Source organism: Crassostrea angulata, chromosome 8 (assembly GCF_025612915.1).
Source record: "Crassostrea angulata isolate pt1a10 chromosome 8, ASM2561291v2, whole genome shotgun sequence".
NCBI lineage: Eukaryota > Metazoa > Mollusca > Bivalvia > Ostreida > Ostreidae > Magallana > Magallana angulata.
Genome location: NC_069118.1, coordinates 34,590,383 through 34,603,401, shown reverse-complemented (window position 1 = coordinate 34,603,401; position 13,019 = coordinate 34,590,383). Strand labels below are relative to the sequence as shown.

Here is a 13,019-nt window from a genome sequence, read left to right as displayed (position 1 = left end):
AGCAACTTTTATAACATGTTAATATAATGGTGTCTTTGAGTTTCTATTTTATATGAATACCGCAAGATTGTAGTACAAACAGAATTATCTTTTATAATTAATAGCTGACTAATTAATCTTACTCATTCATTGGTCTAGCAATAGGGTCTGACGCAATGTTTACTAGATGCTTTTTGAACAAACATCGGAGATATTGCAAGATTAACAGCATTTCACCAGTTTGTCATTGAAAGTTCAAACACACGATCTTTTGACACATCATGAGCTATTGTTATAAAATTACACTCTAGATGCATTAATTGAGACGGCACTTTTAATCCGCGAATGCTTGTTATTTAGAAAGAAATGTCATAAGCGCTCTTGTATCAATTTTAAAATATCTTGCATAAAGATTTATAGCTGGTGAAATTGTAAATCTACACAAATTTTATCCATATGTGTTAGGTTCAAATCTCTTTCGCAAATGCTAAGCATTTCTTCATTCCATTTATTAACTTGGATCGTTTAACATATCAGTTGAACGAACTCACTTTCATCTTAGTTTTACCTCGGTATTACCATCTAGTATATACTATAGCATCTATGTGTACCGAGTACTTCAATCTCCTTCTAACAAAACGAAACCGAAATCATGTAAGGTGGTAGGGGACACCTCGATATTAATGTAGATAAAAGTGCATTATAATCAATATACTTTCATCGTTTTAGAATTTTCAAATTTCAAATATTTGACCAAAAAAGGTTGTTTTTTTTTTAAAGGTAAAAATTGTTAAAGCCCCAGTAGGTTTCGAACTCAAAAACTTACAAATTCATAGTTAATACCCTTACCCACTGCGCTACGCTGTTAGCTAGATAACGATTTTATGAAAAAAAAATTATATTTGATTTTTTATTTAGATCGATAGGAAGTACGTCACAATATTGAGGTGTCCCATTCCAAAATGAAAAAAAGTCGTCAATCATTATGGTTCTAAGCCCGAGGCACACAATAAGAGTGCATATCAAACATACTGATTTTTGAATATTTTATTCCAAATATATATCTTTTTAAAAAATAAACAGTATATGGGATGAAATATAGTATTTTTTTTTTAAATCAAAAACTGTCCATATTCTATATGAAAAAAAATCTAAAACGTTTAAAAAAAAATGCACTCTATTTGCACAAGATATAAAGGACGATATAAAAATAATTGTATCAATAAGAAAACGTAAAATGGTCCATTATACATAAAAGGTGCATGAAGACTGCTATTCTCCTATTAACCTATCAGATAAATAAATACATTTCAAATAATATGATGATAAAAAGTCGCCGAGAAAAAAGTATATATACATTCGTTGTTTTTTATATACTAAACTATAAATAAAATATTAATACATGTAGTATACAAATCTAAACTAATTACACAAATATAAAAAATGTTGCTGTTTATAATTTTAAAGAAGTCCAGATTTATGCACAAAACATATTTCATCACGCGGCCAAAGTTAAATGAACGTGTTCTTCGGGCTTCATAGTTTCTGGTGTTTCTTATCCGAGACATCAACGATGGGCAGAGCTTCTTCGTCAGTATCCGACTCTCCCGCTGTGGAACCACCCGTTCTCTGCGTCATTCTCCCATCAGTTGTCGTTTTATCATGTGAATTACTCGACTTTCTTGGAGCAGTGTCATCTAAATCGTCTTCATCGCTCATGGGTTGGAAGGGACTTAAATTCCTCATCCCTTCATCGTCTTCGTGGCCCCCCTGCCCCGGTTGTATGAATGGATTGTACTTAACGGACGAAACACTGGTTGATGATCCAGGTCGTTCTGGTGAAGCTCTTAAATGTACCTGTTTCTTTTCTTTCCTTTTATCTTCATCGTCTTTTTTCTTCTTCAAATATTGATGACCAGGGGTTGTGTGTTGGGAAGGTTCCGCGTGTTTACCCTTCGATAAATCGTTTTTATCTTTTGGTCCACTGGAATGAGTTGACGAGATCAGGAACGACGATGGAGGAACAAAACGCTCATCAGACAATTCAGATTCTCTGAAACAGGTGATGTTGACTTCATCTGGTTTTCCCCTTTTATGCTTTACTGGTATTTTCAAATCCTTTGTTTCTTTAGATTGGTCCCCCTTGTTTTTCCCAAATGACTTTGAATGTTTTCCTTCTTTAGATAGATCTTTTTTCCAAGGCGCTGGATCCTCGTCTTGACAAAAGAATACTTCCCTCGTAGACGGACCCCAAATTGATCGATCCTCTTCGTCATGCTCTGGTACATCGAACATCGGATTAACTGTCGAAATGGGTGAGTGGATTGGTCTTCTTGTATCTTCTTCATTTGCATCATGTTGTAAGGAAGACGATGGTTTGATAAATGTGTCAACAGGGGGCATGCCACCATGTTTATTATCGTTACCATCATTGCCGAAACTACTGAAGTTTAATGGAATACCAGACACTGACGAAGGCCTTGGATGTGGTGACTCTAAGTCCCTTTCTTCAAAATGTTGGTCAAATACTTTTCGAAGGTCTTGTTTCGTTTTTTCAAGCGTGGCGATATCGATATCAAATGATGGATTGTAATGTCCAAATACAGTCTCTTCCTCTTCATCTGAAACTAAGGTGTCATGAGATGACCGAAGACCCCATCTTTTTCGTTTTCGGTAACAACACCATCCATGATACCAGCAACAGCAGCAGCAGATCAAAACAATTACAGTCAGACAAAATACAAATACTCCTATGAAAATTATAACCCAAACTGGAAACTCGCTGTCCTTTTCTGTATTTGAACAGAAATCGAAATAATCCTTAAGTTCGCATTCATCTACATTAAATACTCCTTGACAATAAAATATCAAGTTATCAAGTATTATTCTTTTTGCAATTGTCCCATTATAATCAAGTTCGGTAGATTCAGCAAGACAGACCTCAAGTAGAAAATCCTTCAGAGAATCTATATTTTTGCAGCTCTTTTGAATGTCAGAATGATTGAAAGCATTTAGACAACGATCAATGATATCTGTTGTGATCGCTGATGGCTCAAGGGAACGGCGTAAATTCAAAACAGGAATTGGTATATCCGATGGTTGCCAAAGATCTGTGTCATTACCTCCGCTTATTAAACCCGCTACAAGTCGATTTGAGAGACTGGACCTATCGATGAGAAATGTTTCATTGCCTGCTCCTTCATCAAAATTGATTAAAACAATGATATCTTTATTGTTCACATTCAAATAGTTTTTCATATCCTCAATAATATTTTCGAGGTCTTTAGTTACATTCCACATTCGCAATTGTTCCAGTTCCAAAGAGCTTTGAAGACCAAGAGGAGCAAAATAAATTCCTTGTATGTTGTAAAGTATGCCTATGTGTATGCTGTAAAACTGATGATGCTGGAGAGATCCCTCTGACATCGCATACATTGTCACTAAACCGTTCGAATAACTCCGTAAAATAGTTAAATATGTCCATGTATCTTCCACTATTTTAATAGAACTGATTACAGTCGTTTGTGCCCATTTGATAGATAATGTTCCACTGATGACCGAAATGTGAATTTCATGTATCCCAAAATTAACAACAATAGCAGATTCATATTTGAATGTGATATTTTCCAAACGAATCCAAAAACTTAAGGTGAAAAAATTGATATCATAGGTGGTATGGACATCGGTAAAATTAATCATGTGGTGTCTTAATCGAATCATATATCCCGAAGATGACAGATTTTGTTGTCTTGTAGGGTGAGAAATAAAGATGTTAGTTAGGGGTTCACTTAAACTTGTTCTTGTCCAGTTTCCAACAATCTCAGAAGATATTGAGTCATTAAAAGGAGCGATGTCATTCCACCAAACCCCATCTGTATTTCCTAGAATTCCAGTAGCTAACTTATAATCCTGAGAAAGTTTGAATCGACATATCAACCCATCAGTCGATTTGCTTACTAAAACCGAGAGAGAACCTAAAGTAATACGAATGTAGTTTTCAAAAATCCATTTCACAGAAATTTTTCCTACATCTGTTTTCAAAGGAAATTCAAGTGTTTTGTATTTTTGCTGCAGAAGCCTCATTTCGTTATCAATCAAAACAATATTTACAATGTTTCCCTCTTCTTGAAACGCTATCTCACGAACAAGTCTACAGGACAAATCATTAAAACATGGCCAAAACAAAACTTGAACAGAAAAAGCGGTAGTTTTAAAGACGGTATAAATTCCGGAATTGGTTATTTCATACAATGCTCCATCGAAAGTTGTCACATATGATCCAAATATAAATCCAACTTTAGATACAGTACCACTTGCTTCTTGCACAAACACAGAACAATCTGAAGTGGACATACCATAAGAACATATCGAACATGTTGTCGAAGCATTCAGTACAATATCATAGCTTCTTCCTAAATAGTTCTCCCAGTACATTCTGATATTTGTATCATTTCCGAGCCAGTGCCTATGACAATTACAGACACCTAAGTTGCAGAGTCCTTCAGCGTTACAAACACCATTTGGTCCTAGAGCGCATGCATCTCGGCATTCTACACCATAATGAGCGGAATCACAAGTACAGTTCTCAACCACGACTGTTCCAAAGTCACATTCTCTTGAACAATTCGTTCCGTAGAATCCAATGTACGATTCATATTTGTCAAATGCTTCACAAATACTTTGAGTTGGATTGGTTGTTTGATTAGATACTTCATGGGACAACTCGCTGATGCTAAACAAGAGAAGCTCTGCGACGGAATCATCATTACTTTCTTCTACGATTTTCTTACATTGTTCGTAATATGCCGTAAGTGCATTCGGTAGTTGAACCTGAAACCGAATCGCTGCATTTTTGAATAGCTCATCACATTTTTCTGTAGAAATAGCTGGGGGTGAGACAGAGTCAGTGAATATTGTTGAAGTTAATTCAAAATTAGGTAAAAGTTCCAAATCAGTTACAATCCAAGACGGTGGGTGGCTGTAATCCGTTGTCAACATACTTTGTAAACCTTTCAGTTCTGAAGCAACTGGTCCATGTCCATCGTTTAAGGGCCATGCCATAAATATATCAGGTGTGTCAGGCGAGACTAATAACTTCCAGTTGTTCACGACGATGGTTGGGTTGTGTGGTCTAGACCAAATTCTAATTTCATCAATTGATCCAAAGAAAGTGCCAAGATTTTTGACTGAGGGAATGTTGCCCAATGTTCCAATTGTTAAAGTTCCACCAGGGGGGAATATTTTTGAGTTGAGAGCTACAGCTTTGACGACAGTTACTCCAAGATGAGAAGTAACATACACCTCTAGAATACTAACGTGTTCCTGCCATGCCAGACTTATTTGACTCCATTGATTTAAATCTATAAGTATCCCAATATCCAGATGTACATTGTTTGCGGTAATCATAAGACCTCTTTTCGAGATATACAGGATGAAGTGTTGTTCAGTGTTCTTGTACGATAGAAACGCTCCTTCATATTTCTCGGGATTTATACTTAATTCGATTGTAAAATGGTTTTCGGGTAAAACAAGTTCATTCACATAAATTCCAGATCCGTTGAAACGCATGCAAGATGAACCAGTGACAATTTTTTCACTGTTCACATAACCCTCAATTTGTGTATCATTTGATAAGAACTTTCGAATGTACATTATTAAAGCATTCCATGACAGGGAGTCTTGACAACTGTCTGTGTGTGAAACAGCTGAGCAAATGTCACTGCGCGATACATGAGAGCAAGAGGCAAGTCGTATAGCAGATGTGGTATTGCACGATGACAAAAGTCCATTGATAGTTTTTGCATTAATCGACCACATTTCTTTGCTGAAGGATACCGTTAAAAGCAGTCTTTGGCTAATCATTGTAATTTTCAAAGTTAATTCTATTTCTCTCACGCTCACACGAAGGACGTTTGGCGATTCCAGAACTAAATTTAAAATATTCTCCTGCTTCGATGTAAATACTTGTAGTTCACCAGAGGAAGAGTATACTGTAACTTGACTTTTCTGAAATCCATTAGTTTTGATAAAGAAGCGGTCCTCGTTGATCTGTATTGTTATCATATTCAGACACAGATGATTAACATTTGTTGACAAACAAGTCGAAAAATATGCATGAAATTTTATGCCAATACTTGTGTCCTCAAAAATGATGTAATTTCCAATTTGCTTTACGTCAAAAGTTAAACCATCGAATGTGATTACCTGTCCAAGCACACTTATTTGTCCGACAAGATTTGTTGGGTTTAGATAGTGTCCAGTTCTCATAATGATGCAGTCATCACCTTCCCAAGGAAAGTCACACACTTCGCATGCCTCTCCAGTCCAGTGACCCTCACAAATACAAGTTCCATTTTTCACGCACTTTCCATGGTTATTACAAGGCGAGACGGCACCGTTAGGACACATTTTGTTACATTGATCCCCGAAAAAGCCTTTGTAGCAAATGCAATTCCCAGGTGAAGAATCATTGATTTGTCCAAATTGACAACCATTGCATCGACGCAAAATCCATTCAGGCAGAGTTACATTAAGTTTACATACAACCTGGTATAGATCTTCCACGGAAGCCATTGAAACTAATTCGCAGGATTTTATGAAACTGACCATTGTAACAATTGCATCTGCTTGTTGAACGGTTGCTAAATGTTGACATTTTTGTTTGAACCACCAAAATACTTGAGAAGAACGTCCTGAACATTGTTGAAGAACTTTTTGTGAATCAAAAAAATTAGAGCACAGACTTTCCGCTCTTACTGAGACTGGCAAAAAAAAGTTTTGGTATTCGGAGAGCACTTTTAATCTGAGGTCTGAAGATTTCCATGTTGGACTTTGCCATGGGTATTTTGGTAGGTACAAGTTATTTCCAAGAATCGTATCAAAGGATGTTACACCTATGCCCTCTGAGAAGGAAAATAGTGCTGTTAAATTTCTAGTGAACCCTGAAAGCTTGACATCTAATCTCTGTGCCTGAATAATAACTTCATATGGCACTGGGTCTTTCCAAATTGTGAACTCGTCAATATATCCTTCAAAGAAGTTGTTCACTTCTCTCTTCATGTTGTTAACAGATGGAACCCACGCACCAAGAGCAATTACGCCACCCTCTTGAAATAGTTTCTCGCAATCTATTGTTTTCTTTTGGTAAGTTACAGAACTGTTGTCGCTGAAATGGTAGATGTGTATTGTACTTCTCGTAGTTTCGGAGGGGCTTAATGAGATAGACTCAAATGTGAGAATAATTTGATTCCAAACATCATTACTGGTTGAAATTGTTGTTTTGATTGTTGTATCTCCACATTGAATAGATAAAGTATCGGTGTTAATAAGGGAAAATGTCGAGTTTCCACTGTAGGTTATAATGACTCCTCCAGTCTTCAATGGCTTGAAGTACACACCAATGCTGAATGATGTATAATTGAATAAGGACGCCGTAGAGTATTGGATTGGCAGGGATACTGTTGCAGTTCCATTGAAAAACAAGGAGAAACCCACCGTATTTGCAATATCTTCCTTATAAACAGAGGATAGCGTTTCCACCAATGTCCCAGACGTTAATTTAAAATTGTTTAACACAAAGTTTGTTATTTCCTGTTTTGATTTCATTGAGTAAGTTATTCCTGGACACAAAATACCATTTAAGCAAGGATACGTGTTTGATATAATATTTATATCCAGAAGATTTCCTGGTGTAAAGATTCCCAATTCCAAATTAGAAGTATTGAGTTTCATTTCGTTCGTTGAAATTAATGTCAAATGAATTTCTGAAATGGTTGTGTTTAGCTCATTTAATCCAATTTCTGTTTTGTTTACGTACACAGAAGGAAGTCTGCTTTCGTGTCCTGAAGAAACAATAACCAAACTTGTGTTATTATATTGGAAAGAGACAGCAATTACACAGCTGGAGTCAATCTTACAGGTCACTTGGTAAATTTGGATATTTATTGATGCAGTTTGAAATAAGGTAAACACTCCAGAGATTGTATTCAGTGTAATCTGTTCACCCCAAAATGTCAGGAAGTCAGCAAAACCTGTGGCATATGCTTTATATCTGTTGTTGGGATCACTTAATTGAGCAATGTTTAACACATGACAATCAGTCCCGTTTAGGCCATTTACACAAGAGGAACAATTTGTTGTATCCCAGTTCCATTCACAGTTGCACGACCCTGATTCATTGCATATTCCGTGATTACTGCAAGAATTCAGAGATCCCCCGGGACAGACATCATTACACGTTGATCCAAAGAAACCATTGAAACACACACATTTTCCAGATGCTGACATTACTCCGTTCTTACATATTTTGAAGCAGTTGGTTGTTTCTATATTTTTTTCAAATATTTCTCTGCATATTTCATCTGTAATATTGGACGTAGGATCTATTGTGACCCGACAATTTTCTCCATATAGCAGTAGAATATTATACGCTGCTGACTGGTCGCTGGTGGCTGATAAACTTTGCATGCAAGATAAATAGTATGCAGTTTTTATCGAATCTGAGATTTGTGAACATTGTAAGCGTATACTTTGGTCATTAAAAATCCTCCCACATAGTTGTTCTCCAATAAACATTAAAGTTTGGTTCCAGAAGTAAAATTGGGAAATTTCTGGGTATATATATTTTGAATACTCAAAGTCGCTTGGTTCCCATAAAGGCAATGACCATGGTTCATTGGGAAAAGAGATTTTTTTCTCCCGAAGTAGATCAGTAGATGTTGTTCCGTCTCCTTCATCAAAAGTCCAAACAGAAATCAACAAATGTCTCACATCAATGGGATCAATTTTCCAAATGTCTAGAATTATATTTGGTTCGACCGGTATATTCCAGAGAATAACATTATCAATTTGTCCTTTTAGACTTGGAGGTATCCGGAATGGCATGCCATTTGATGGTGGTTGAGCATTGCCAATGGACAGCAAGCCGGTGCTGTTAAATAAATTCGCTGGAAGTTTCAGATTTCTTCTTTGTATGAAACCTGTACTATTGAACTGATATATTTCTGTGTTTCCCGTACTTCTAATATACATTAATACTACTTTGTTCCATTTTCCTTTCTCTAGTTCAATACTAGTATTGTAAACTTGGTTGTTGTAGTGTATTTCGAAGAGAGGACTGCTAACCAAAAGGAAGCTGTCATCATTAGTGATTGACATTATCAAACCTCCCGCATCTAATGAATTTTGTAGCTTTATGAGGAACTCAAGTGTCAAATTGTCTCCAGTTTCCTTTTGAAAATCAACCAAGGTAAACGCATTGGCAAACTGAAAGTTAAGGTTATATCCGCCAACTCCTTGGGCTTCAAATGACTTACTTGGATAAAAAATTATTCGATCACAAGGTGTTACTTCAAATCTTTCAATATTAAGTTTGCTACTTTCATTGAAAGTATTATTGGAAGTGACATATCTCATTGTCAGCAATTCTTGATAAGGAACAGAAGAAGACATCTGTTTACTACTGTTTGATTTACAGGTTTTCATTTGATATACTTCGGTATACAATAAATGGTCTAATTTTGAAGTCGATTGCATAGATCCTTTTCCACTGAGTAGCCCAGTTGTACTTGATACCAATGAGTTTGGAAGGTTGATCTGCACATTAAGGTACCTTCCTTGCAGTCGAACAATGATTTCAATCTCTGAATTAATCATATATCTTATTTCATCTGACTGGGCCTTTGATACAGACATTCCTTTGAAATAAATTGGTGTATCAAGAGAAAATTCTGTATTTTCAAGGAAAAATACAAGACTTCTGTCTTTTCCGATTGAATGTTGCACAGTTGTAGAGACGTAGCCATGTTGATCATCATCGATTCGAATTCCAAGAAAAGAAAGACATGTAAAGTTTTGATAGCACGAAATAAGTTTTCCAATAACAAGAACGTTACTAGCGATAGTCAAAAAATTATATTCCGCGGGTTTTCTGATAATGAAAAAAAGTCCGTCCAAATTATAAATGTGTCCTAACCCGCTAAACTGTGCAACAGACTTGTTTGTTGCAGTGAAATTATTTTCTGCTATTTCACAATTTTCACCAAGCCAACCAGAGGAACATAGTAAACAATCTTCCGAACCGCGTCTGTTTACTGGACACTGACAAGTCCCGGAAAGCTGATCACAGTTACCATAACCAGAGCAAGGTTTGGAGTACCCTCCCGGACAAATCTCGTCACAGGTTGTGTTCCAGTATCCAAGATCACATTCACAGCCATTTGTTAGATTTTTCTTTCCAAACGCACAAACGGGTTCACAATATTCCCCCATTACTGTATATATGTAGCTCTTTACTTTCGAATCTTCACATAAGCTGGAAGCTGGCCAGGTTGACAAACCCAGCAAGTTTTGGCAGTAATCAGAGTAGTCAATGATTGCTTCGGTGACATCTTTAACCCCTGTGGCTGTGTCACAGTCGTAGTAATATTTCTTCTGAAGGACTTCTCCTATAGGCAAGCATGTTCTGAAAATATAAACAAAACACACATTAATACCTGGACCAATTTCATAGTTCTCATTACACTCTAGCTCACTTACACAGACATAACGATCATTGAAAGATCGCTAGTTGTTAAAAATTGGCTAGATCTCTTAAGGTGGCTAGACACGCCAATAGTTATTTGATGGCTCCATCAAGTCTCTGTATGAAGTATGATTTCTCAATCGAATAAGAGTCCGATATTACTATCAATTATTGTATTAATTTTTTATTAGTATTTATTCAGAGAAACTGGAAAAATGTTTATGGAGCAAAAAAAAAAGTATTTTAGAGCTTAAAATTTAGTAACATAAAACAATACATGTCTAAATCGAACGACTTACAATGGACAATTTTAATAAGAAAATCTGAGCTAAGCCTTTGACTTAGGTGAACTACCGGTAATTGAGCCATTGTTCTGGAAAAACCCTCTTTTCTCAAGAAAAATATGATATGCTGACTCAAGTCTCACTGTTGGCAAAGAATATAATACCTAGCAAACTGGCTTTCCATGAAAATAATGTCACAGACGGACACAACGGTAACTGTTGATCTCTTTCTTCTCCGTCTTGTAGCAATTTCAGTTGTAGTGATTTCAGTTTGAATGATGTAAGGAATTGGGGCATCCGATACGGTTAGTACAGCGCCTCGGAAAGGTGTAAAAGGATTTTTCAGAACTAACCTGGCATCAGATTCATCAGTAGTTTCATCGACTAAAAACAATTAATTTTATTTTAACATGCATTTATTGAGAAAATGAATCTGCAAAATCGAATCATATCCTATGAAAACAAAAGGTCCGTGGGCCATATCACTCACTTTAGAAACAGTTTCCAAATCTAACCAAGATTTACAAAAACAATTTATACTTGTAACCACCTCCACATTTTTTATGAAACATTAAAGAGACAGTACAGCTGAAAACACTTGTGAATAACTTCAGATTTACCTATTGTATCGTTAGGGAATAAGAGATGACGTTGATTGTAATAGTTGAAATACATAAAAATCCCTTTCACATACCTAATTAACTTAAAGCAATATGCGCTGCAATTTTCATGTTGAATTTTTTTTTTAAAGAAAATGTTTTTTTTTCTACTTAAATGACAAAAATATCTGTCAGCTCTGTTTTTGTGGGAAAAGCCATTAATAATTAAGCCTTAATTGAAGCAAAATTGAATTATTGTCATTCTTTCAAAAATTGATCAACAATATATTCCTTATAAGTGAAATCTTTTTTCTGACAAAAATAAATGATTTTTTCAAATCTTATTTATCATAAAAGTTAAAGTTACAGGCAGACTTATCACACTAGCAGGTTTAGAAGTTAACAAATCAATATTACTTAATAGGTTTGTTACTGACTGTGAACAGAAATTTGTGTTGTCGGTAAAGTCCATAGAAGGCTCAGCTCCGTAACAAACCTAATAAGTAATATTGTAAACCTCTCTCATTACAATTAAAGTACACTTTAAAGAAATTTTAATGATAGCTTGATAAATAGCAAGTTTACAAATTACATGCATTGCATTTATCTACACTCTTCAATCGGGGTTTTGCCAAAATATATACATCTAATGAAAAAAAGTTGAATCAATAATTGTTGTCGCTTTGTTATCTATAGGGATAATGGAAAGAATAAAAAACTTTAATATATAAATAAATTTAATATATAAATATTGAGAATTTTTCGATACATTTTTGAATAAATTTTTTTATTCCTTCCTGAATGTCAACAGGGTCAGTTTAAACTCCAATAAAAAAAGCCTGTTTAATTACATTTATTTTATAAATTTAATCCCCCTTTCTGTATCTGAAGATGATTTTTATCCATATATTAGGGTTTTCCCCCAAATACTTTATAGTAATGTGGCTGATTACTGATCCTTGCTGTTCAAGTTTTGAAAATACCTTAAAAATTTTCATTTTTAGTTTGGGAAATTGTACTGGATTGTTTTGATTTTAATACATGCAACAATACGACGAAAAATGCAATCATGTTCACTCCTTCATTGATATTAGAAAAAAAATAAGAAAAAGAGATCATTACAATCAGTTCTTTAGTTTTTGGGAACATGATTATCAAACCACCCCAACTTATTTTCATGTCTAATTTGCAATTCAAGAATCATCGAAAGGAATCCTGTCCAATCATTTGAATAAAATTGAAATTCATTATTAAACTCTTTACAAAAGAAATGCTTATGGTAGGATAAACTTGACAACGACAAGAATAAACCCGACAAATTTTGATCAAAAAGCTTCCTCTCAGGTGAGCAAAGTTTATATGAAAATGTGCAAGTTGGAAAGGAGTCGAGCGAGTCATGCACATACCAGTACATGTATGCACAACAGAAAACAGAATTTAAAAAATTCAAAAGGTAAATTTTATTCATTTGGATATACCGGTATACAGTACAAAGTGCAACAGAGAAGTTTCTAATATGCTTCCTTACCAAGACACTTCCTCAATTTGGAGAGAGAGAGAGAGAGAGAGAGAGAGAGAAAGTTTATAATACAATCACCTCAAGATAAATACAAGTGTAAAGGGTAATAGAAAGGG

At 35.2% G+C, this 13,019-nt stretch overlaps 1 protein-coding gene across 1 annotated transcript in view; it reads right to left on the bottom strand.

Moving 5' to 3' along the window:
• Positions 1-1,089: 1,089 nt before the first annotated feature.
• LOC128159904 (uncharacterized) overlaps positions 1,090-13,019 on the bottom strand; it is a 123,315-nt gene continuing 111,385 nt past the window's right edge. The window contains exons 124-125 of the mRNA XM_052823128.1: positions 10,950-11,169; positions 1,090-10,441 (exon numbers count right to left, since the gene is read on the bottom strand). Of these exons, the coding sequence (XP_052679088.1) occupies positions 1,516-10,441; positions 10,950-11,169 (9,146 nt within the window). The 3' untranslated portion in view covers positions 1,090-1,515. The remainder of the gene's footprint in view (positions 10,442-10,949; positions 11,170-13,019) is intronic.